The sequence below is a fragment of the Saccopteryx leptura genome, chromosome 2, assembly GCF_036850995.1.
Source record: "Saccopteryx leptura isolate mSacLep1 chromosome 2, mSacLep1_pri_phased_curated, whole genome shotgun sequence".
In the NCBI taxonomy this organism is placed as follows: domain Eukaryota; kingdom Metazoa; phylum Chordata; class Mammalia; order Chiroptera; family Emballonuridae; genus Saccopteryx; species Saccopteryx leptura.
This window is the reverse complement of record NC_089504.1, coordinates 231,170,239-231,195,114: the sequence shown is the minus strand read 5'-3', so window position 1 is coordinate 231,195,114 and position 24,876 is coordinate 231,170,239. Positions and strand designations below refer to the sequence as shown.

The 24,876-nt window shown below is 45.0% G+C and overlaps 1 protein-coding gene across 2 annotated transcripts in view; it reads left to right on the top strand.

Annotated features, from left to right (window-relative positions):
* The window catches only part of OSBP2 (oxysterol binding protein 2), a 128,653-nt gene that overhangs the window by 4,797 nt on the left and 98,980 nt on the right, over positions 1-24,876 (top strand). For both annotated transcript variants that reach the window (XM_066370483.1, XM_066370484.1), the window contains exon 2: positions 14,912-15,120. In XM_066370483.1, the coding sequence (XP_066226580.1) occupies positions 14,912-15,120 (209 nt within the window). The remainder of the gene's footprint in view (positions 1-14,911; positions 15,121-24,876) is intronic.

The window sequence follows — 24,876 nt, the reverse complement described above, 5'->3', positions numbered from 1 at the left end:
TGCTTTAGCAAGTCCTTATGGAAAGAGTGTGCCAAACATAAGTTTTATCCATATTAATAACAAAACTGATTTGGTTAAGCAAAATTCTGTTTCGTTGTATAGCAGTTGCCTATTTGATAACATTATGCATGACATTTGTTTACCAGGAAGTGATTTCAAACAGAAACATTTGTTTTAATTAATGTATTGTTCAAAAGGATCTATGGTAGGAATGGCTAAGCCAGTTATCAAGGAAGGCCTCAAAGGAATTAGTCTGAGTCTATAAGAAAGAAGGCTGAAGTCAAGTGAAAGGAACTTTTGGAAGTCCTCTGGCTAAGGAAGACCACTGAACATTTGGCGAACTGGACCCTTTTTGGGGTATTGGCCAGGTAACGGAGATGGCACTCCAAGACATCTTTGCCTCTAGGATGGTTCATTCCTCCAATGAGGCCAATTCTCAAGGGCAAACTCTCATGGAGACTGGGTGCCAGGAAATAGTGTTTTCAATATCAGTGATCTTTGACGGATAGAGATGGAAAGTGTTCCTGAAAATGTGAACACTTAACCTGCAAGTCTGCAGGTTAAGCCATTGGGGTCTCCACCCTAGATAGTGGCCTTATTAGATTGGATTCAGCTTTAATTTGAAATATTGGTCAGTGTTGTATATGATGAGACCATTAGGAGGCTGAAATGAGTGCAGAGGTTGATAATATATGAATTTGTTTGAAGTATATTTTGTTAGAATATAACACAAAGGTGTTGCTAGTGAGTAGACTAGCAGCATATTTTGGAGGAGCACAATGCACAACAATGTTCTTAGCCAGGGCTAGTGACACAAATTATAATTTTCCCACAAAACCTGTTCCTCCCTCTAACTTCTCTCTATGAACAGCTGAAAACCTGAGTCACGCTTGCTGCCTCCTCCCTCCCTCCTCCCACATTGGATGGAATTGCCACTCCCTGCCTGTCTCTCTCCTCTGGTCCCTCCTCTCCATTCCTGGTGCCACATCGTGGTTCAGGTCTGCCTTCTGTTTAACTGGTGTCCCAGCTTCCAGCGTCTGCCCTGGACAGTGCATCTTCCCTCTGGTGCCAGCTCCCCATCAGTGACCCTAGAGTTGCCTCCTCTTCTCCAGGATACTCTTTCAATAGTTCCATGCCCTGTGTTCACAGTTCTCTGGCTTGGATTTCTCCCATTTGAAATACCCACAGTGGCCCCCAACTGATCCAGGGACCTCTGTGTGTTTACAGGGAGTGTTGGGGCATCTCTGCAGACAGCTTTGTGTCAAAGGGACACTGGTCAAGTTCAACGGCATCTTTGTATTCTACATGGAGCCTAGCAGGTGCTTTGCCACTAGTAGCCCTCAGTAGCTTGGTTAGTCTGAATGGATGAGTGAGTGAATTATAAGCATGGCCTGTGATTCTATGGGATTTCAGAAAGCCAAATATGGTAGTACAACTTCGATTTTTCTTCATTTATTTTCAATTTTCAAAACTTGTTTGCTACCTGACCTGTGGCGGTGCAGTGGATAAAGCGCTGACCTGGAACACTGGGCTTGCCTGGTCTAGGCATGTGTGGGACTTGATGCTCCCTGCAACCCCCTTCCTCTCTCCTCTCTCTCTGAAAAACGAATAAATAAAATATAAAAAAATAAACAAACAAAAAAATCTTGTTTGCTGAAATAAGATGGGGAAGATGAAATGGAGATTGCTGACTGAAAACAGGAGTGTCAGAAAAGTGATGTCAATCATGGGTCAGGGCTGACCCTCACTGCGGCTCAAGGAGAGTGAGTGCTCACACTTGGCTTTGAGTGGCAGAGTGGCTTAGCTTCCAGTTTCCATCAGAGGAAGCACATGCCAGTCTCGCAGGGTGGGGTGTCTAACACATCACACACAGGGTCTGCTGCTCTATGTGCCGAGGGCTTCTCCATGGAGCTTTCTGGCCATGTAGTTGGCCCTTTGCTTCAGAGTTACTTTTCTGATCTATACCTTCCCCAAGGCTTTTGATGGCTCGGTTTTTGCATACTACTGGGGTACACTCGCCAAATGGACCTTCTTCACCTGCAGGTACTCTTGTGACTTTGGTAAAATGTCTGGTATGAGTTTTCTAGCTGCTACTGACCCTTGCACCTTCTTTAGGGAGGGTCTATTAATCCAAGATTGGGGCCCATTGAGCAGTGTGGAACATGTGACAGTGAGAATATACCAGCTTTGGTTGAATCGTTTATTGAGGGCCAACAATGTACAAGGCAGTGTGGGAGACAGATATACATGCCATCATCAAACCACTGCATGGAGGAGGAGGATGAAGAGGAGGTGGGGAGGAGAGGGGGAGTGGGAGGGGGAGGGGGAGGGGAAGGGAAGTCTGCATTCATCCTAGCCATTTAGTAAGAGGCCAGCAGGTTCAGGCAAATCGCTGAAGTGCTGTGGGGAGCTCCCAAGGAACTGGGTATTCAAGCATGCGGCTCTCATGCCTCCTGTAGTCTTCTTGGATGTAGTTGGCAAACTAAGTCAATAAAGAGAGACCTGTGAAAAGGTCTTCTTAAATGAAGATCAATATCTGCTTATTTCAAGGGGGATATGGAGGAAATGGGCCTGTTTCCTGGACAACTACATGATACTAACATGTAGGGGGGAGATGGCAGGAAACACTCTGAACCAAATTGAAATTGGCAGCTTGGTGTGTGGTGAATCACATACCAGGTGTCGCCACACAGAGATGTGGCTTTAATCACACACACACACACACACACACACACACACACACACACACACACACACGAGGCAAACTGTCAGTAAGTTTTGGGTCATGCTGGGTGCTGTATGTTTATTCCTTTTAAGTGTGACTCTTTCCCGCCTCTGTATCCATTTTTAAGAGTTCTCAGAGTTCTGATCACTTAGCTTCACTCTTCTTGACACCTCATCACATGCTCAGCCACAGCCCTGTGCTTTTAATACCGATTTAACAGTCTTGACTCACACCATTTGATCTGCATTGCTGGGCCATTGCCTAAAGAAGAGGGCAGATGGCATTGCTGAGTTTGCATAGGGAACTGCCAAATAGTGATGTCCTTAGAAGCAGCAGTAGGTGCTGTCTTCCTAAAATCCAGTGTATGGCTTCTCTGGGCTCACCACTGTGCCCTTCCCAGTCAGGCCCCCCTCCTCATTTCCCCTATCTTTCCTCTTCCCCTTTCTTGATCCTTCTTCTGCCCAACTCACCTCATTCTCCCTCTGCAAACCACACACCTTTCATTCTCTCTCCAGATCTCCGCATCTGCAATCCCCTCATACAGGGGACTTTCATTGTTGCAGACATCCTACCAGGGTAGTTTTAATTCCAGGTCGTCTCCGCATGGACCTGCCTGGATTCCCCTGCAATGACTGGGCTGGTGGAACCATCCTTCCTCTGACCCTCTTGTGTGTGCTATGTCATTTGGACATGCACCGCTGTTAGCTGGGAAGTCTGCCCTTGCTCTTGGTTCTCCACCTGTTATCTTAATTCAGGAGATCCCCTGCCTGACTCGCCTCTCTTCAGGACTGGCTGTGCATGTGACCATGCAGGAGGAGTGCTTGCTCTGGAGGGTTCACGAGGAGCTAGTTTTGTTCCTATTGGGAATCACACGCTGGCCAAACACTCAAACAATTGGCAGGATCGACTACCCAGGTGCACTAGGTTGATCAGTTATCTATTGCTGCGTAACTTGGAGGCTTAAAACCACACTGATTTTATTATTGCTCACTGTTTCTGCTGGTTGGGAATTCAGAAAGGGGTTGGCTGCGGCCCTCTCATGGGGCTGCAGTCAGATGGTGTTTGGGATAGAATGACAGGGGCCGGACCATCTAGAGGCTGACCCAGCATCTCTCTTTCTCCTCCCTGTGCTCTGTCCACGTGGGCTCCTCCCTGTGTTCTGTCCACGTGGGCTGGTTTGGGCTTCAAACAGCCAGACTGACCTGATGGCTGGCTTTCCTCAGAGTGAGCATCTCAAGAGAATAAGGTGGACGTGCATGGACCAGAATTGATTCAGAGACAACAATTTCAGCAGTAGTGTTTTTAATCACTGGATCAAGAATTGAGCTAAAAATATTTCTAGTAATTTTTACCCCTGAATCAACAATCAACATGGGACGTATTGAGCCCAGGAATTAGGTCGACAGTTGTCTTGATTTTTTAGGTCTTTTGGTTGCATGTAGCAGAAACCTTCTAGACTCTCAGTAGTTGGCAAACTCATTAGTCAACAGAGCCAAATATCAACAATACAATAATTGAAATTTCTTTTGAGAGCCAATTTTTTTTTTTTTTTTTTACAGAGACAGAGAGAGGGTCAGAGAGAGGGATAGATAGGGACAGACAGACAGGAACAGAGAGAGATGAGAAGCATTAATCATTAGTTTTTCGTTGCGACACCTTAGTTGTTCATTGATTGCTTTCTCATATGTGCCTTGACTGTGGGGCTACAGCAGACCGAGTAACCCCTTGCTTGAGCCAGCGACCTTGGGTCCAAGCTGGTGAGCTTTCCTCAGAGCAGATGAGCCTGCACTCAAGCTGGCGACCTCGGGGGTCTCAAACCTGGGTCCTCCGCATCCCAGTTCGACGCTCTATCCACTGTGTCACCACCTGGTCAGGCGAGAGCCAAAATTTTAAAACTTAACCTATATAAGTAGGTACATTCCTTATCGCGGTAGTGCCCGCACGTGGTATTTTGTGGAAGAGCCACACTCAAGGGGCCAAAGAGCCGCATGTGGCTCACGAGCCGCAGTTTGCCGACCAAGGTAGAGCAATCAGAGCAGGAAGGGTGAAAGGCTTTTTCAAGAGAATACAGAATAGTTTTCTAAAGCTTTCCCAGCTATTTGCACACTTTCTTCATTTTGTTTGTTTTTTTGTATTTTTCTGAAGTTGGAAACCAGGAGGCAGTCAGACAGACTCCCGCATGCGCCCGACCGGGATCCACCCGGCACGCCCACCAGGGGGCGATGCTCTGCCCATCTGGGGCATTGCTCTGTTGCAACCTGGGCCATTCTAGCGCCTGAGGCAGAGGCCATGGAGCCATCCTCAGCACCCGGGCCAACTTTGCTCCAATGGAGCCTTGGTTGAGGGAGGGGAAGAGAGAGAGAGAGAGAGAGGAAGGAGAGGGGGAGGGGTGAAGAAGCAGATGGGCGCTTCTCCTGTGTGCCCTGGCCGGAAATCGAACCCTGGACTCCTGCACTCCAGGCCGACGCTCTACCACTGAGCCAACTGGCCAGGGCCCACTTTCTTCATTTTGAATGTCAGCTCTTCTTCTTCTTTTCCTCTCTGTAGTCCTGTAGTTCAGACTTTTTGTTTTTCTTCTTGGGCCATGTGGCAGAAGGTGACTGCAGCCCACAGCACCCTGGCTCGAGCCTGCGCAAGAGAGCTATCACCCCATGAGGGCCCGGACCTCATCTGTCTTTTCACTGATCTGAACCTAGTGCCTGGCCTGCCATGTTGACTGAACAAAAGAATGAACGTGCCAAGTAGGGATGATGGTTCTTTTTAACACAGGCTTTGCTCTGGGAATCTGCTGCTACTTGTGCTGTGAGGCCTTTGGTTTTGCAGCTGCTGTCATGTTCTGACAGGAATTGAGCCGCCATTTCTGCTTCAGTTGAGGCTTGATTGAGTCACTTTTATGTAAGATTATTTCATCTAATGTTAATATCAATGCCTACAATACTAGAGGCCATGAAGAGAAAGAGTAGAATTCCTGAATGAATCATGGGTCTTGCCAACCGATCTGTAAATGCGTAATCTATGCATTTAAATTTGTAATCAGTCTTGGTATGTTCAATTTTGACTCAAGTGTTTCCTTAATTAACCTCTAATTCATGGCATTTCTGTCTTCTGCTTGCCTTAGGAACTGACTTTCTTTTTCAGAATCTCCTTTTCTTAGTATAGTATTTTTGAAGGGTATGTTTTAGTGCTGCTGGGTTTTTAAGTTAACAGCTCCCTTGTGAAAGGAAGAATCAAGGTTGCTGGAACATGCTGTAGATTGTGGCTGCAGCTCTAGAGGTTATATGATGATTTAAAAAAAAAAATCTGTTCAAGTCTCCTGAGTTGTTCTGTGCAGGAGAATTTGGATTTACAGGCCTACGGCTATGCTCTATAGACCCAACCCTGTGGCCTAGGGACCTGTCATCCTTCCTTCTTTACTCTGAGGCAGCCTCATTCCTGTGCCTGGCTCACTGGGCCTCAAGAAACCCCTTTGTCACCAAAGTCACTCAGCACTGCTATTGGCTGTTGGCTATACACAAGGTAGAATTCAAAACAGCTGGGATCTTAAATGGATTTTATTTTTTATTATGGAAATTTTCAAACACATAAAAGTAGAGATGTTGGTATAATGAATCCTGTGTCCCCATCACCCAGTGTCAGCAAGTCCCACCTTAGGGTCAGTCTGTGGCCTCTCTAGTCTCACTTAATTTGGAGCAAATCTCAGATATCTTTAATTTTAATAACTAAGCTAAAAATAATAATTTTAACAATGACCTAAGTATTTCAGTATATATCTCTTTATATATGAAGGTTTTTAAAAAACGATCAAAATGGCATAATTGTCTCTAAAAATTAATAATTCCTTAATATTATCAAATATGCAGTCTGTTGATATTAAAATTTTCCCATTGATCAAAAAAATTGTTTTTTATAGTTTCTAGATATCAGGATCCAGTTAAGGTCTATTCATTGTAATTGTTGCTGTTTTTCCTCAGATTTTTAAAAATAAACCTTTTGTTTATTTGAAAAGATTTGAAGTTGAGAGGAGGGTTACAAGAATAGTACAAAGAGCTCCTATGTGTCCTTCAGATCTGCCAGTTGTTAACATGCTATATCTACCTTATCCTCTCTATGTATTGCCCGTTTTACAAGCCCCTGTGAGGATCAAAGAGTCATGTTTGTGACAGACTCTTATACAAAGTGAAGTATTTATTACCTAGATGTAAATTGTATTGACAAGTATACTGTGGTTAAAAATTACTGTTGATCATTTTCCATTGGTGTAAAAAATGTAGCAACATGAACTTCAATAACTGGAGGATGGCTCCAAAGTCCTTTTTTAAAAATTTTTATGTTTAAAATTACATTAGAAAAATCCTTCCTGTAGAATTTATAGTGGCATTTACTTAACATTTCTCAAGGGAAACGTTAAGTGGCAAAGAATGAGGCCAGAAGCAAAATAAAATGGTGTCAGGTCTCATAGTGACAGTCTCATCTCTAGAGCAAACACCGCACAGTAGATGCCTCTGTTGGACAGGCCAATTCTGATGTTGAGCATTTTCTGAATGGTACCGCCATCCAACCAGCTTTGATGACTTTTGAGAGTACAGATAAAACCTGGGGGGCAAGTCCATGCAGACTAGTGGTAAGAGGCAGGGTTGAGGGTGGTTGCGTGGGCCTGGCTCTAGTAGTCTGGTCCCCTCTGGGACCTCCAGTGAGCTGTCCACATCTCCTAGCGTCAGCCTCTGCATCTGGCACAAGGAGGTAACCTTCCTACCTTTCTTAGCACATCTTAAATGGTTAATCCATGTGAGATACCTCTAAGGTAAGCCACCAGGATGTAGTAGTTAGAATGAATGAACTAAGCATCATGACTTAGACCCAGAAGGATCCTAACAGCATCCCTGTGGCCTGAGATGTAGAAGAACTGAAAACTGCTGCTTCTCCTGCCTGTGTCTTTTGTACGACCTTCTTCACTGCCCTCCCTGCCTTCTGACATCCCTTCTGCAGCCACTGCCTATGTGTGCCAGGAGGTTAGTCAAGAACAACAGAAAACCAGCTCTGGATATTTTAAGCAAACAATGTATGACTGGAAGGCTCATCAGGAGCTCACAGGCTCCCTGAAAAGGCAGGTGAACAGAGCTCTTACAGGAGAGGTAAGAACAAGGCAGGCTGGGAAGTCAGACCCATGACTCAAGTCATGTCACAGAACCACTCTGGAGGAGACGCTGCTACCCAGGCACTTGATGTTGATGTCACCAGGCACTACTACCTCTGCTGCCCATGAGAACCAGTCATTGCTGCTGCCACCATGGCCAGGAAAGAATTCTCCCCATCCCTGATCTTTTAAATATAAACTTTTAACAAAGTACAATATGCATAGAGAAAAGTAGGCAAGTAAGTGTGCAGCTCAGGGAGTATTCACAAAGTGAACACACTGAATAACCATCACCCCTATTAGAGAAATAAAACATGACCAGCCCCCCACGAGCTCCTTTTAGTTGCTGTTCCCTCAAGGGTAACTGCTGTCTTTTCACCCAGGGCTTAGTTTTGTCTGTTGTACTTCTATAAGTGGAACCACACAATACATTCTGTTTGTGTCTGGCTTCTGCTCAACATTGTATTTGAGAGGTTCTTCCAGGTTGTTTGTTATATGTAGTTCTAATGCGTTTATTCTCATTGCTTGTATAATAGCCCGCCATTTGGAAACCACCAAATGGATAAACCACCATTTGTTGGTTGTGTTCAGTTAATAGCTTTTGTCTTTCCACGTTTCTGGATTCAAATTTGCTGCCCTGTCAATTTTTCTTTTCTTCTTTTTTTTTCCCCATCCACATTTCTGTGAAGGTTGTCTAGAAAACAGAGCCTAAGGCAATGTTTGCTTGGAAAGGCAATCCCAAGGTGGTGAGACAGAAACAGAAACTAAGCAAACAAAAGATAAGTGACAAGGCAGCACAGTGCATCACTTCACTGGATGTTGTTTCAGAGAGCTGGAGAGAAACACAGAGTACAGGTCTGGTGCAGCTGCTCAGAAGGTATACTCTGAGCAGTCAGTCCATAGAGGGAAGAAGGGAGTGGGAGTTTACCTGCCCCATTCACTTCCATCTCCCATTTCTCACTGTGACATTATATGCAAGTCCAGTAGTAGAGTGACAGCTGGGCGAGGATGAGGCGCCCACTGAGAGAGACAGAGAAGGAGGCAGTTGAGGGAAGCTGAGAAAGCACACAAGGTCTGTGTCCAGTACTCCCCACACCTTGCTATACTCAGGTCCGCTCGTGCCCTCCCATGGTACCAGTTCTCCTACTGCGGTGTGGGGACCTGCACTCTCCTGAGAAGACAAATCAGAGTCCCCTTCCTGGTGTCCCGCTGGGGTTGCCTGGAGAACTGAAACAAGAAGGTTGTGAAACAAGCTCATTCTTTGCTGCTGTGTCCTAACACTGTCACTGATAATTCGTTATCATCCTTCTTCACCACCTAGTCTAGATCCTCTTCACTCTGTCTTAGCACTTTGGCTGGTCTATGAAGTTTTTACCCTGAGGTGTCTGAGTTGCCTGTTGCCTTGCCCATTAACAAGCATTACCAGACATGGACGTTTTAAGGGAGGACCCAACTCATCTCATAGGCTCTATTCAGACATTCTTCTCTTATCCCCATTCACAGGCAGAAACTACTAACCGAGCCAAAAACATAAGGCTAGTGTGTTCCAAAAGAAAAGTTATTTAAAAAATGCCTGGGTGCAGGTGGGCTGACACCAGCAAAGGGTGTCAGCCCCGAGGGAAGGATGGGACATGGGAGTGGGAGTGGGTAGAGGTGGGTGGGGGGTGTCATATGGATTTGTCAAAGGGCCTTGGACAAAGGCAGCTGCAAGATAACTTCTTCCTTTTGTGGTTGGAAGTGGCGCCACATTTCCTCAAAATTGTCTGCTCCCTGATCCAATTGTCCCTGTCAGCATCCAGCTACAAGGAAGGTCTGAGCCGGATTCCTGAGTAGGCAAGGCCTTCTTCCTCCTTCAGGCTTGCATTGTTCTTAAGAAAGATGGTGGCTGAGTAGACATTTTATCTATCACCCATATGTAGTAGTCATTTTATCTATCACCCACTAACTAACTCTTTGTGGCAATTAGTATCAGTGACCCCAACAGTATGGTGACTCCTTTCTTTCTTTCTTTTTTTTTATGTGTGACAGAGACAGAGAGAAGGACAGAGAGAGGGATAGATAGGGACAGACAGACAGGAAGGGAGAGAGATGAGAAGCATCAGTTTTCTGTTGTGGTTCCTCAGTTGTTCATTGATTGCTTTCTCATATGTGCCTTGGTGGGAGTTTGGGGGGGGGCTACAGCAAAGCAAATGACCCCTTGCTCAAGCCAGCAACCTTTGGGCTCAAGCCAGCAACCATAGGGTCATGTCTGTGATCCCATGCTCAAGGCATTAACCCTGTGCTCAAGCTTGTGAGCCCATCCTCAAGTCAGCGATGTTGGGGTTTCAAACCTGGGTCCTCTGCATCCCAGTCCAATGCTCTATCCACTGTGCCACTGCCTGGTTAGGCTAGTGACTCCTTTCTTGACCTGTTTGTCACTGGTATGAGGAGTCAAACATGACCAAGTGGTAGAGAACTTTTGGTTCAGTGGGAAGCCTTATTGTGTCACATTCTCCCCTCACCCTGGATTCTAGAACCACTACCACTAACCCAGCTGAGGCTGAGTGTATGGGAATGGGAAGCACAAACTCTGCGAGGGGTTACTCTGTTGGACAGTGAGCAGGGGCACTCTTGGCCTCATCTGCTGCAGTTATACGAGATACAGCAATAAGGATGTTGTCAGTTAAAGGCACATACTGCATACTGGAGGACAGAAGCTCAAGCCCATGAGATATGGCCCCCATCAATGCCTCAGCTAAGTCTTCAGTAGGCCATTTCATTGTTCTGTTGGACTCGCTGCTGCTCAGCGATGGCAAGGTTCATCGTGAGACCAGTCAGGAGCCACTGGTGCACCTCTTTGGCTGAAATGGCTGACTTGGTCTGAAGGTCTGTTGTATGGGAGTCCAGGCCAATGAATAAGGATCCAGGCCAGTGTTATAGCCTTGTCTCTGGTAAGGACATTGGCCATCAGAACTGCTGAGTATTTTGGGGTTGAGAGTGGTTGTGACTCATGTAGAAGGATATTAGTTATGGCAACCAGGTGTAAAGTAATGCCTCAGATCTTCTCTCCTTAAAAAATGGCAGAAGAAAAAAAAAATGGCAGAAGAGAGCAGCATGGTGGCATGAGAGGTCCTCCAGGTCTCTCCTTTTGAAGTTACAAGTAGGACAGCCATAATTCAACAAGGGAATCCTTGCTCAGCACACAAACACATCTCAGCAATCCTTGCATTGAAGCATCTGAAGCATTCATGGTGGCCAAGACATGTACAACTCAAGTGTCCTTTGATATATGATTGGTTAAAGAAAATGTGCATGTGTACAATGGAATACTACTCACCCGTAAGAAAAGAATAAAAGATGCCATTTGTGCAACATGGATGGGTCTTGAGAATATCATGCTAAATGAAGTAAATCAGATGAAAAAAACAACCATATAATTTCACTCCTTAGGTGGGATATAAAGCAGAAAGCAACAAATGAACAAACAAAAAAATTATAGAGACAGACAATAGTATGGCAGTTACCAAAGGGGAAGGGAGTGGGGGGGGGGCATAGAAGAGCTCTGATGTAACAGGGAGGCCCTAGGGTACCTAGGGTGGCTTGTCTTGTGGTAGTGAGGGCACTGAAGCTGCCCAGGGCTCAATGAAAATAGATGGTTCTGAGCTGTGCACCTCCAAAGGCCCCATAGGAAGAGGAGTTGCCACTGCAGCTTACAGTGAGTCATGAGTGGGGCTTGAACTTTTCTACCATCTGAGATTTGCGGTGGCTCTGGAAGGTAGATGCTCATTGTGTTTCCTCAGCCATAGCTCACAATGGGGGACACAGAACCTTTTACATGCAACATGGGCAGGTGCACCACTCCGAAATAACCTCAAGTTTAAGATATGTCCCTGAATTTTAGATCTTTTCAGGACTGAGTTGGGAGCCATTAAAAAATTTTTTTTAACTCAATCAATAGGACAAAATATATCACTTTGACTACTGGTAGAAAATGGATTGGCTACAAAACATCTAGAAGAAAGAAAAAAGAGCAGAGCTAAATTCTAAGACAAGCAAGTGCATTGAACATTGATCATTTTAAGAGGGCTTTAAGCCAAAATTCATATCTGCCTCTATATAAAATTCTTCCAAATAACACAGAAAAGCAAAACTGAAAAATTGAGCTCTTAAAGTCTTTAAATGAAAAGTAATTCTAATTACAATAAGTTCAAGTTAAATTTAGATTTGGATACTAAAGATTATCTGCTATATTTTCATTTTCTGAAATTCTTTTGTTACTTTTTCATGTGTACCTGTTCTTGTTTCATTTTACCTATTTTTGTTTCACAAGTTATTGTTTAGTGGATGTTATTCTTCTTTTTTTTTTTTTTTGTATTTTTCTGAAGCTGGAAACGGGGAGAGACAGCCAGACAGACTCCCGCATGCGCCCGACCGGGATCCACCTGGCACGCCCACCAGGGGCGACGCTCTGCCCACCAGGGGGCGATGCTCTGCCCCTCCGGTGCATGGCTCTGCCCCGACCAGAGCCACTCTAGCGCCTGGGGCAGAGGCCAAGGAGCTATCCCCAGCGCCCGGGCCATCCTGGGCCGAGATTCGAACCTGGGTCCCCTGCACACCAGGCCGACGCTCTACCGCTGAGCCAACCGGCCAGGGCCGGATATTCTTCTTCTTTAAGAATCCTAAGTGTGCTTACATTCATTCTTTTCCGTATTGTTCTGATAGTTCTGTTCTGTCTAAAGTGATTCATTCTCTGAGGATTGACCGTGTTTTGCTTCAGGGATTTTGAATTTTGCTTTCCAGGCTTGTCTTGACTGGGAGATTTGCCTCCCCCCCCCCCCCCCCCCCCCCCCCGCTCCCACCCCAGCCTCACCCAGCACTTTACTCTTCTAAGTCCAGTGGTTTTTATAGCGCCTCTACCTTGGAGAGCCCACTCCAGAATGAGGCTTTATGATGGAGGCTTGTGGCTTCTGTCCTTCAGTGACATTGGAAATATCTCCAGCTCAGTCACTGAGCCTGAGGGCAGCGGTGTTCAAGTTTTGGCCATAAAACTTCATATCATTTATGACCCTGAGCAGAAAGTGATAGCAGCATTAAATTTAATTTTTATTTTGAAATAAGTTAGACTTACAGAAAAGTTGTATATAGTATGGAGAGTATCCCATAAACTCTTCATTTAGTTCCCCTAATGTTAACATGTTATTTCACTAAAGTAAAATGATCAAAACCAGGAAATTAACATTGTTATACTACAGTTAACTAAACTTCAAATTTTATTTGTATTTCATAAGTTTTTCCCTTATATCTTTTTAAAATTTTATAATTCAATTCTGGATCCCATGTCACATTTAGGAATTTTTCTATTTCCATTACATATAATCTTATTAGAGAAGATCTGTCCCTTCTTCCCCATTTATTTAGTCTTTCAATTATTTACTTAAGTCAGTGTGGACTCATGGGTATTTCTTTTAGTCGCCGAGTTGTAATCCAGAACAGTAGCCACTGGATGACTTCCAGCACGGCGCTGATTTCACACCGTGGCCTGGCTTCCATCTCCCACCTTACATAAGGCACTTTTATTCTCCATTTTCTGTAGAAACTTCTGGAACTCTTGGTCATCTCTGTTTTTTTCCTAATAGTGAGAGGAGCCTCACTATTTTAGTTTTGGATCAAAAGTCTGTGGCCTGCATGGTACTCCATCTGGTCCCTGGCTGATTTTCTAGCTTCCTTGTTTTTTTCTCATCCATTCTCTTGTTCCTAATGCTCCAGGGACACAGAAGCTTTTCTGTTCTTTGAAAGCGATAAACTCCTCCTTGCCTCATAGTCTTTGCCCCTGCTTTTCCCTCTGGCTGGAACACCGCCACCTCCCTCTTCTTTCTGAGGTAAGCCATAGTGTCCTTTCTGGTTAGTCATGATACTATTTAACACCTGAACAATTTCTAGTCTGAAATATCTAAAATAGCAGGCTTCTAACAGGCATGCCCAGCATTGCCAGTTTTGTAAACTGAATGAGTTTCCTTCAAGTAGGAGATGTCAGCACCTAAGAACTGGACCTTTCTTCAGGTATAAACCATGTCATCTTCTCTAAGGAATATAACCAAAGCAGGAGGAAATCAGAAAAGGCAGCAGCCATTTAAATGCAAGACGAATGTCTCACTGAGTGCCAGTTTGACTTTAGAACTGGTAGAAGGATCAAGAAAATGACAGATGGTCACAGTTAGGGAAAATAAATGAGCATTGAAGGGCATCAGAACTGTCAGATGGGCTCCTACCGCTGACAGTGTCACACGGTGATCAGTTGCTCTTTTCTAATGCCCTTTGTGGAAGGAGATTTGGTATATCTTGGGGGTTCTGAATTTCCTTTGAGTCTTTAAGGGAGAGTGAGTTAAGTAGTGATAGTTGGATCTCAGTTTTAGGCACTGGTCAAAATTGGAAATGGCCCACATTTTGGTCACCTCCACTTCCCCTTACTTTGGTACTATTAGCTCCATAATCTTGTAACCTGCAAAGGGTCATCAGTCCCCTACCACAAGGCAGCATGTGTTGGCCCAGTCATTGCCTTTGTTGTGGGGCTAAGAGGAGAATGGTGGCATCATGGCTCTGTGGATCTTGTTTCCCAGGTCACTCCTGGCAGGGGATGCCTACAAGTCCACCCTTGGGAGTGCTGGGTCTTTAATCTCAATTTCAGCGGCAGGTTCCTACCCTGCTCCATCTCTGTGGCTCTGAGACTTAGTGGAAAGAGCCTGAAATGGAGTTAGAGGTCTGTGCTGCCTAGCAGGACCATAGACAGGCACCCTTTTTCATTTCTTGGTGTCTGCCAGAGCTCAGACCACAGCAGGCACGCCCTGCATGTGGCATCACTGAAGGCCCTCCTCCTTCTGCCTCTCTGTCCCCTGAGTGCCCCTCAACCAAGTCTCTGCCAGTCAGCCCCAATAGGCATCATCTCCCAGCTCTGAATCCAGGGCCTCTTCCAGCTCCAAGGGTCTGAGTTTCTGAGGATTTGCCCTGAGGCTTTCTTCAGTCTGGAGCTATTGAGTTTGGGAGGCTCAACCCATACCTTCTCTTGCATCCTACAGAAATCATGGTGAAATGGCCCACACCTGCCGTGGCACCATCAACCTGTCCACTGCGCACTTTGACACGGAGGATTCTTGCGGTATCCTGCTGACCAGTGGGGCAAGGACCTACCACCTCAAGGCCAGCTCGGAGGTGGAGCGGCAACAGTGGATCACCGCCCTGGAGCTGGCCAAGGCCAAGGCTGTCCGCATGATGAGCAGCCATTCAGGTAGTGAGCACTTGGCGCAGTGGGTGGACGTGCAATATGGTAGGTCTGGAGAAAGTGGGAATTGAAAGCATTTGGGCAATGGTGGTGACCAGGAGACCCAGTCTACTCCAGACCAACCCTGGAAGGTTGAGGTGTATGTTCACCCTTCCCACTCAGCTTCGTGCGTCCTCAGAAGTAAGATGCCTGTGTGGTTGAGGTGGCTGGCAGGTCTAAGGATGGAAATGTTTGTGGTGGACAAGGCTTGTGTCCCTTTCTTTGGAAGAGTCCAATTCCTGGACTTCAGGAGACCCTTCAGCTGCTGTGGTGGGTCAGCTCCAGAAGCAGCAGTCAGGGGTGGGGATCTAGGATTGGGCACCTGTGCCTCAGGCCAGACTTTCTCCCAGGCCCACCGTGGAGATTGAATAACATTTAGCCAGAGCTTCTGCCTTTGCCAAAGTGGGTAGCCAGCTCAGATAGCCTGTATAAGACATTTTATTTTTTGCTTTAATACATTTATTTAAAAAAATATATAATGTCTTTATATGATTCATAAACCAGTGGCTTCAAAAGTGTATGCAGTGAATTCTCCCTTTGGCTCTATGCCCAGCTGCCCACCCTACTCTCCTACCCGGAGCCAACCAGGGCTACCAGTGTCTTGTGTCTTTACATATGTATTCAAATACGTACTTATTTTAAAATAAATGCAGTCCTCCACTTTGCTTTTTTCCCTCAATTTAGCAATATATCTTGTAATGTTTTCCAATCAGTACCTAAAAGGCTTCCTCTTTGTTTTTACAATAGTACAGTATTTCACTGTATGGATATACCATAGTTTATTTAACTGATAGCCTGTTGATGTGATGATCACTTAGGTAGCTGCTTTATTTTGCTATTCTGCAGTGAAGAACCTTGCATTTTATTTCATGTGTGTACAAGTAGAAATGAAGTATACGTTCCAGGAAGTAGGGTTGCTGGGTCAGTGGAAGTGTGCATTTCTAATTCCGAGGGATCGTCAGGCTGCCTTTCATGGGGGTTGATCCATTAGATGCCTGCAGCAGTGTGTGAGATGCCCACCTCCCCACAGTCTTGCCTGCCCAGAGCAACAGAGCAGATGTGTTTGTTGGGTGAAAACTGAGTCAACACAGATAGAGAAGAAAGGATGGGGAAGCTGTGATCCTTCTGAAGTTATAAACAAAATAGTGTATGTTTCCACAGACCTGTATGTTCTCTTTAGTGAGGCAGGACTCTAGGTGAGAATGAGGCACAGCCCCAGCTCTCCAGGATTATCTCATATGCTGGTTGGGAGATAGTGAGTCCTGTGGAAAGACCCAAGGCAAAGCAGGATGAGGGGCTAATGGCGTTGGTCACTACGCCCCATACCCAACCCCCCTGCTTTGTTTCTCCCCCAGCACTGACTTCTCAATGTACATCGGAGGTCATTGAATGTCATCTGACCTTATCCTTCAGTCTCACCCCTTTGGAGCATGGGTTCCCCCTGCTGCAGTGACTCTTTTCCTTGGGGTCAGCACTCATATAAGATGCTGAGCTTGGCAAGGGCTCCCCAGGTTACCATTCAATTTCCTGGTGCAGGAGGATATTGGGGCCATCTCTGAGGCATGGGACAAGTGGTCTCAGTTGAGATGCCTGTGGAAAGCCACTGTGGCAGGTGGCGTGACTGGGCTCAAGGCAGCCCGTTGGCTAAGTGTGGGAGCATGGCTGCTCATGGAAGAACTAGCTTCCTCTTTCTAGCTTCTCCTATTGTAAATAAATAATGAATCGCTTCATCTTCTAGGAAGTCCTGCAAATAATGTAGTAGGTAGCATTTATTGGATCCGTCATTCTGGAACAAGTATCTGGGACAGCCAGTGGGAGGGGTTTCTTTTACAGCTGGCTAAAAATGCTTGTTAACTCACCAGGCAGTCCTGGGGAATGCTAGCCTGGACTTGCTGCAGGAGTGGCTGGGGCCCCTGAGGGAGTAGCCTCAGGCTCACCTTCCTTCATTTCATGCCCCTTTCAGATGTCATTTCTCCCCAGATTGATGAATAGATGTAATGCAATTCCAATAACACTTCCAGCAAAACATTTTTAAATATAGACAAGCTTGTTATAAATTTATACCAAAAGACAAATGAACTAGAAGAGCTAAGACAATTTTGAAAAAGAGGAATAAAATTGAAGTAATTACTCAGCTTTAAGACTTATTATAAAGAAATGATAGTCAAGACAATGTAGTGTTGGCAAAGAGACAGGCACATAGATTAATGGAACAAGGCAGAGTCCAGAAGTGGACACACACAAATTTGGATTTTGACAGAGGTGCAAAAGCAATTCAATTGAAAAAGGATAGTCTTTTCAACAAGTTATGCTGGAGTGATTAGACATCTATATATTAAAAGAACCTTGGCTTAGACTTCTCACTTACATAAAAATTAACTCAAAATGTAAAGCACAAAAGAGTAACACATTTAAAAGAAAACAAGAGAAAACTTGTGACCTGAGATTAAGCAAAGAGTTCTTTAAAAAATTTCGTGCTCTCTCTCTCTCTCTCTTTTTTTGTGAAGAGAGTCATGGGGAGAGAGAGAGAGAGAGAGAGACAGGAACTTCAAGCTGTTCCTGTATGTGCCCTGACCCGGGATTGAACTAGCAACCTCTGTGCATCAGGACGATGCTCCAACCAACCAAGCTATCCGGCCAGGGCTTTATTTTTTACTTATTGATTCATTTTTAGAGAGAGAGAGAGAGAGAGAGAGAGAGGAAGGGAGATGGGTGGAGGAAAAACATTTATTTGTTGTGCCACTCAGTCGTGCATTCATTAGTTGCTTCCCGTGTGTACCCTGACTGGGGGTTGGGGATCGAACCTTCAACATCATTGTTTCTGGACGATGCTCTGACTGAGCTAACTGGCCAGGGCTCAAAGAGTTCTTAAACAAGAACTCTTAAACATGACACCAAAAGCATAATCTGTAAAAGAAAAAATTGGTACAGTAAACTTCATCAAAAAGGTAAAACTTTTACTCTACAAAAGACACTGAAGAGAATGAAAAGACCAGCTACAGACGTATATTCAACCAAAGACTTGTATCAAAAATATATAAAGAATTCTCACAACTCAGCGGTAAAAAACCAAACAGCCCCCAAAGCTGATGAACTAATTAGTGAATTTAATAAGTTTATAAGGTATAAGAGCAACACACCAAAATCAGTCATGTATTTATTTATACTGGCAAAGAACATATGGGAACAATTTAAAACACAGTACCACTTATAAGCACTCCCTCAAAATTAAATACTTAGGTATACATCTAACAAAACATGTACAGGATCTGTATGCTAAAAATTACAAAATGCTGATGAAAAGAAATCAAAGATCTGAAGAAATGGAGAGATATACCATATCCGTGGAGATTCAATATAATAAAGATGTCAGTTCTCCCCAAATTGATCTATAGGTTTAACACAATTTCTGTCAAAATCCCAGAAAGATTTTTTTTTAAATTTATTTTAAAGGTTTTATTTATTTTAGGGAAGGTGGGGAGGGAGGGAGGGAGGATGAGAGAGAGAGAGAGAAAGGGAAGAAGGAACAGGAAACATCAACTTCCATATGTGCCTTCACCAGGGAAGCCCAGGGTTTTGAACCAGAGACCTCAGCATTTCAGGTCAATGCTTTATCCACTGCGCCACCACAGGTCAGGCCAGAAAGATTTTTTTGTGTAACGTACTCTAAAATTTATATAGAAACACAAAGGAACTAGAATGGCTAAAACAATTTTGAAAAAGAATGAAGTGGAAGGAATCACTCTAATGTTGATTTACTGTATAGCTAATTAAGACAGTGTGTTGTTGATGGAAGAACAGAGACATGTAGATCATTAGAACAGGAAATAAAGCCCAGAAATAATCACCTCTGCAACTTGGTTCAGCCCCTTGTGCATGGTAGCATAGTGATTAGTGTGAACACGGCCTTCCCAGAGCCTCAGATTCCCCATTTGTCAGTCCATTGGCGGCTTTGGTTATGTGCCTCTAGGATCCTTCCAGTTCAAAGATTTCTAGGTCAGTGGGAGCCAGCCTGTGTGGGTTCAAGCCATGGCTCCCTGACTATGTGCCCTTGAGCAAGTTGTGTTTTGCCTCATTCCTCTGTAAAACAGGCTTAGTGATAGAACCTCCTCTTGGAGATGCTGTGAGGATTAAACTAAATAATGCATAAAAAGAACTCAGCACATGGCATGGCAAGCACTCAAAAAAAGTTAGCTGTAGTTATTGGTAATAGTCACCTTGGCAGCTTAAAAATAATACAGGTTCTCAGGTTCCCTGTCCTGATAAGTCTGAATGAATGAGAGTAGCATTGGGGTTACCTGCATTTACAGGGACAGAGAGAGAGTCAGAGAGAGGGATAGACAGGAACAGACAGACAGGAACGGAGAGAGATGAGAAGCATCAATCGTCAGTTTTTCGTTGCGACACCTTAGTTGTTGATTGCTTTCTCATATGTGCCTTGACCGCGGGCCTTCAGCAGACCGAGTAACCCCTTGCTTGAGCCAGCGACCTTGGGTCCAAGCTGGTGAGCTTTTGCTCAAACCAGATACGCCTGCGCTCAAGCTGGCGACCTTGGGGGTCTCAAACCTGGGTGTTCCACATCCCAGTCCGACGCTCTATCCGCTGCGCCACCACCTGGTCAGGCGGGTCACCTGCATTTAATAAAAATAAATCTTCCTGGGTATGATTGCTAGATTTAGCAAATAAAAATACAGGTCACCCAGTTTAGTTTGAACTTTAAATATACAACAAAGTATGTTTTTGTATAAATGTGTCCCATGCAATAGTTGGGACATGCTTACACTAAAATTTGTTTATTGTGTATGTGAAATTCGGATATAAAGTGTGTTCTGCATTTCACTATATTGGGATGGGGGGGAGGGAGTTGGGGGGGGTGCTTGACAACCAGTTCACTTGAGGGCTCTGCTCCTGACTCCAGATGGGATCCAAAGTGGAACTTCCCAGTCAGAAAATAGAGTATTCTTTCACTTGACGCAAGAGGGAGCTAGAGGATGGTTTGTTCACTTTCTTTGCTTCTGAATTTGATGTCTAAGGAAGCACCAGTCAGTTGGCTGGCTTGCAATATACCACTTAGTATAATACTTGAAAATCATTTCAGATCTCCAGGTTCACCTCCCAGCACGGTGCTGAGGGTTGTGAGAATGGAATACAGGGCCGGCCACCTCTCTGTCTTGAGCCTTACTTTGAGGAGGGCTAATCCAGCCCTTCAGGGATTTCCTCTTAATTCCATGCTCCCCCAGGCTGGCCTGCCCCTACGTTGATGTCATAGCCCTATTCTGATATCACAGCCCAGCACTTGGAATTCTCCCACATAGTCTAGATTCTGTCCTTGGAGCACCCAAGGCTCAGGTCTGTGCAGGACATTGGGAGAGTGTGGGGGTGGGGGGCCTGGTGGCCCCAGGGGCCAACTCTGAAGAACATCTGGGCAGCCTGTCATCCTATTACTCTAAAATGAGAATCCTCTAAAAGGTAAGACTTCGAAGGCTTTCTTCCTGTCCTTGTTGCTTGTGGTCCTCCAAGGTGGAAATAAATTTCTGGGGAGTGTGCAGTTGTTAAGGCTCTCTCTGTGAACAGATCCTGGAAGACCTGCTGCCTTGTGCCTTGGGATGCAGTTAGCCTGGAGATGTGGTGGTGTCTCCTTGGTCCGCCCAACATTGTTCTCTTCCTTTATGAAGGAATGGCTTCCGGAAATGTGGGGTTTCTTATTTGTTGGGGGGAGTTGACCCTTAGTACTTGGAAAATGGCTGCAATTACTGAGCCATGGTGAGTTCTTCTGTGGCCACCTCCTTAGTCCTCACTCTCTAGGCTGAGCAGGGACACGGTATATACTCTTCTCAGGACAAAAGGAAAACATATCCCCATGCAAACTATGAACACTCAGACCCCTCAATCGCAAGGAGAAGCCCCATTTGCTTAGCTTGTCAGAAGATATGCAGTAATGAGGTCTCTGGTGAGCTCATTAAGTTAGTAAAAGATTGACTGGCACGGATTAAACAACACAATAACTTTTCTCTAACTTTGGTGGGCATGGAGTCCCCTGGGGTGCATGTTAAAATCCTTAGGTGTGTGAGGGTCACCAGGATTCTGATCTGATGGTCAGATGGCTCCCAGGAACCCCCATTTTTAATAAGCATTTCATGCAGGGCTCATGCCAACCCCCTATGGATCTCATTTGGAGAAGTGTGATCTGCTTAGACTCCCTGGATTGCTTGCTGCAGCTAGCTCGTTCTCCTATTTATAAATCCCATGCTTTCCATGGAGTAATGGGAGTTTTATTCTATTTTGCTGTCACGTACTATTTTTAATGCACTAGATGCAGGGAGACAAAAAGCACAGTGTAGGGTGTTCACCAGGTGCGTTTGCACCCAAAGTCTTGGCCTCTGTCTTCCTGGTGTAGTTGCAGTCATTTTTTCCTCCTAAGAAGAGGGATTGTGTTTATACTGGGGGTGCTATACTCTCCACGGATCACAGACTATTCGTGGTCCTCATCTGAACTGAGAGAGTGGGAATATGGGTGTGAATTATTGCTCAGTGAAGCAGATAGTAGGAGCAAAGGTGGCCCAGGGCTGGACATTTAATGGTACCCAGAAGGGCAGCCATTGCTCGTAAATGAGTCAGCAGCTCAAGGTGGATGCTCCCTCCCCACTTTGGCTGTGAATTTAAGCTTCTCCAAGACTGCTACACAGCCTTCAGAACAAATAAATGTTCTCTAAGCCTAGTTTGGAGGGGAAGTTAGTTTCTGGTTTGGAGCCATTTGCATTAGGGAGCACTCAGTGTGCAGGTAGGTGTTCAGGCCTGGAGCCCCCTGGCCAGTCTCAGTTTCAGCACTTCTTTCCTGCTTCTGGTCCAGGTGTGAGAAGCATGGCACGTCCTGGCCCTTGGTCCTGGGCCCTTAGGTTGCACGACAGAGGGGTTGACCTCACCCAAACCCTCTAACATGTGGATGGGTCAGGCTCTCTTCTCCTCAAACTCTTATCTGTCCTCACTCATACCAGTATCACCATTTGCTTTTACTTTGCAGCTTCAGCAAAACCTTGTGTGTCGTCGTTGCTTAGTAAACATGTCAGTTGAAAAAGGTCAAGAGGTATAATAAGCCTTAGGTAGGACATTTGGATTCAAGGATGCTGCAAAACCTGGGGATGGGATTTTAAAAACTTTTGTTGTTGTTATGGAAAAATGTAAGACATAAACAGAAGTGGAACGGGAGCATCTCAGGAGCCTGCACATACCTGTCACCCAGTTATCAATTCAGTCCTGTCTCCATGCCTCCGCCGTCTCCTTCCATCCTGTTTCATGTTGAAGCCAGTTGCAGACATCATGTCATTCCATTTGTCAGTGTTTCAGGATATATCTTTAAAAGATAAAGCTTCCTTTAAAAAATTAACATAACTATAGGACTATTATTACATTTAAAATTTTAACATGAATTGGAATGAGGTTTATTGAAAAGAACCAGTACTCTCCCTGCTGCCCTAGAGGATGTAAGGGAAGTAGGAAAGGGAGTGGAGGCTGAGGAAGGAGGCACAGGCTGCCTCCAGCAGAGAAAAGCTGGGCTTTACCCGAGCCCAGAAAAACCAAAGAGGAAGTTAGCATCCCTCAGCTGGGAGAGAAGTCTGCCCAAAGAAGCAGGGCTTGGCAGGGCGCAGGAGTTCATGGAAGGATGGAGGCTTCTGATGGCTTGGCCTTGTCAGGGGCCCTGCGGGCTCAAGGATGAGACATCCATGGCGTCAGTTCTCAAGTATTCACATCAGCAAAGGCAAGAGCCACCAGAAAGGAACTTAGCAAAGTGATGAAATTTTGTTCTGTAAGAGGTGTTGTTGACAATTTGGATTTAGCTGTGATCCTGTGACCCATACAGATGGCAGCAGCTTGCCCCTGGGAGACCCATATAAATAAATCAGTGGCAGCTGAAGGCTCAGGGTAAATGGGTCACCAGCGAGTTCAACTGTATGTGCAGAATTCGAGGAGATTGATATTCAGTTCTCATAGAAAGTGAGTTGGATTTTCACAAGGAGAGTGACAGGCAGTGTTCTGACCTCACCTCTTCCTGTTCTGACCCTCTGCCTTCCTGCTAAGCCCAAGAGCCAGCCCAGAGGTGGCCCTTAATTTCAGTAGAAAAATAGGCATTCTGAATTTTTTTTTTTTTATTGGCAGGGTGTCTTTCACAAGAGGATTAGTAGGATCAGTAGGTCAGAATTATTTGATAAGGAGAAGTAGACAAAAGGGTCAGTCTACATTTGATACATTCTTACCATTAAGGTGGTTTAAGTATCATTTTCCAGCCAGAGCAATTACCTTGTTGACTAATTGCTTCCTTGGTAAATAAAGAGCCTAATAGCACTTTCCTTTGTAATTACCAGATTCCAAAAGCTTATGCTTTGTTTCCTTTTAGAGGTTAACCTGTTTGTGGATCTGCAGGCATGAGCTCCAGGTTGCCATGCAGGCAAGGCTGTGGGCTCTCTATGTCGCCAATTCCCCAGGCGGAGGATCCTGGGGCTGGGTCAGAATGCATGACCAAACCCAAGGCACCTGGGGCTGGGACATCTTCCTGGGTACCTACCGCATCTCCCTTTGCCTGCTAAAGCTTTCGCAGTCCCAGTCCTGGCCTGTGAGGCTGAATGAGTGTGTGGAGGAGAAAGAGTTGCCAGGGTTACTGTTGTTGGCAGGGCTGTCCAATATAGAGTTAGGCCGTCCTCAGCTCCTCCATGGTGTGATGGTCATTGGAGTAAGTGCCAGGTGCCAAGCTAGCCAGGTGGCTTTAGTTAGGAATGTGCCATTACCTAAGACCATTCAGTCAGAATGCTAGAGTTGAAAAGAGTGTTCCTAAACATTCCTGCTTTTTAAGAAAAAGGCTTTAACCTGACCAGGCAGTGGTGCAGCGGGTGGAGCATTGGCCTAGGATGCTGAAGAAACACATTTGAAATTCCAAGGTTTTTGTCTTGAGTGTGGGCTCATTCAGCTTGAGCACGGGCTTGCCGGCTTGAGTGTGGGATCATAGACATGACCCCATGGTTAATGGCTTATGGCCAAAGGTTGCTGGGTTGAGCCCAAAGTCGCTGGCTTGAGCAAGGGGTCACTGGCTTTGCTGAAGTCCCCTGGTCAAGGCACGTACAAGAAGCAATCAATGTGCAACTAAACTGCCACAACTACGATACGAGTTGATTCTTCTCTCTTCCTCCTGTCTGTCTCTCTCACTCGCTAAAAAAATAAAAAATAAAAAAATAAAGCAACCTCATCTGCAGACATTTTAGTTTATATCTCTAAAAAACAAGGACTCATAAAATTCAAAACCACTATGACACCTGAAATAACAAATGTTTAATATCATCACCTGTTTAAATATCTAATTATAATGTCATTTTTAATGGCAATAGTGTATTTTAATTAAACATTTTAAAACTAGGTTGTTTGCAGCTTTGATCAGAAAAGGCACTGGGACGGCATTTCTGTGCTTGACCTTTTTTGTTGTTTTTGCACTGGTATGATATTATTTCCTAAGGGTAAAAGCTTAGAAAAGGGTTACTGGGTCAAGTGTATGCTTCCCATTTTGATACTGTTGCCAAGTTATCCTGAACAAAGGTTGTTCCAGTTCATACTTCCCTTTAGCAGAAATGCATGGCTTGGTTAAGGGAATGTACTCTTTGGAAATATTTTCTCCATAGCTCATGTAAATGTGCTACTACTGTTCCATTTGTCACACCGGGTTCCGGGTCTCCCAGATGC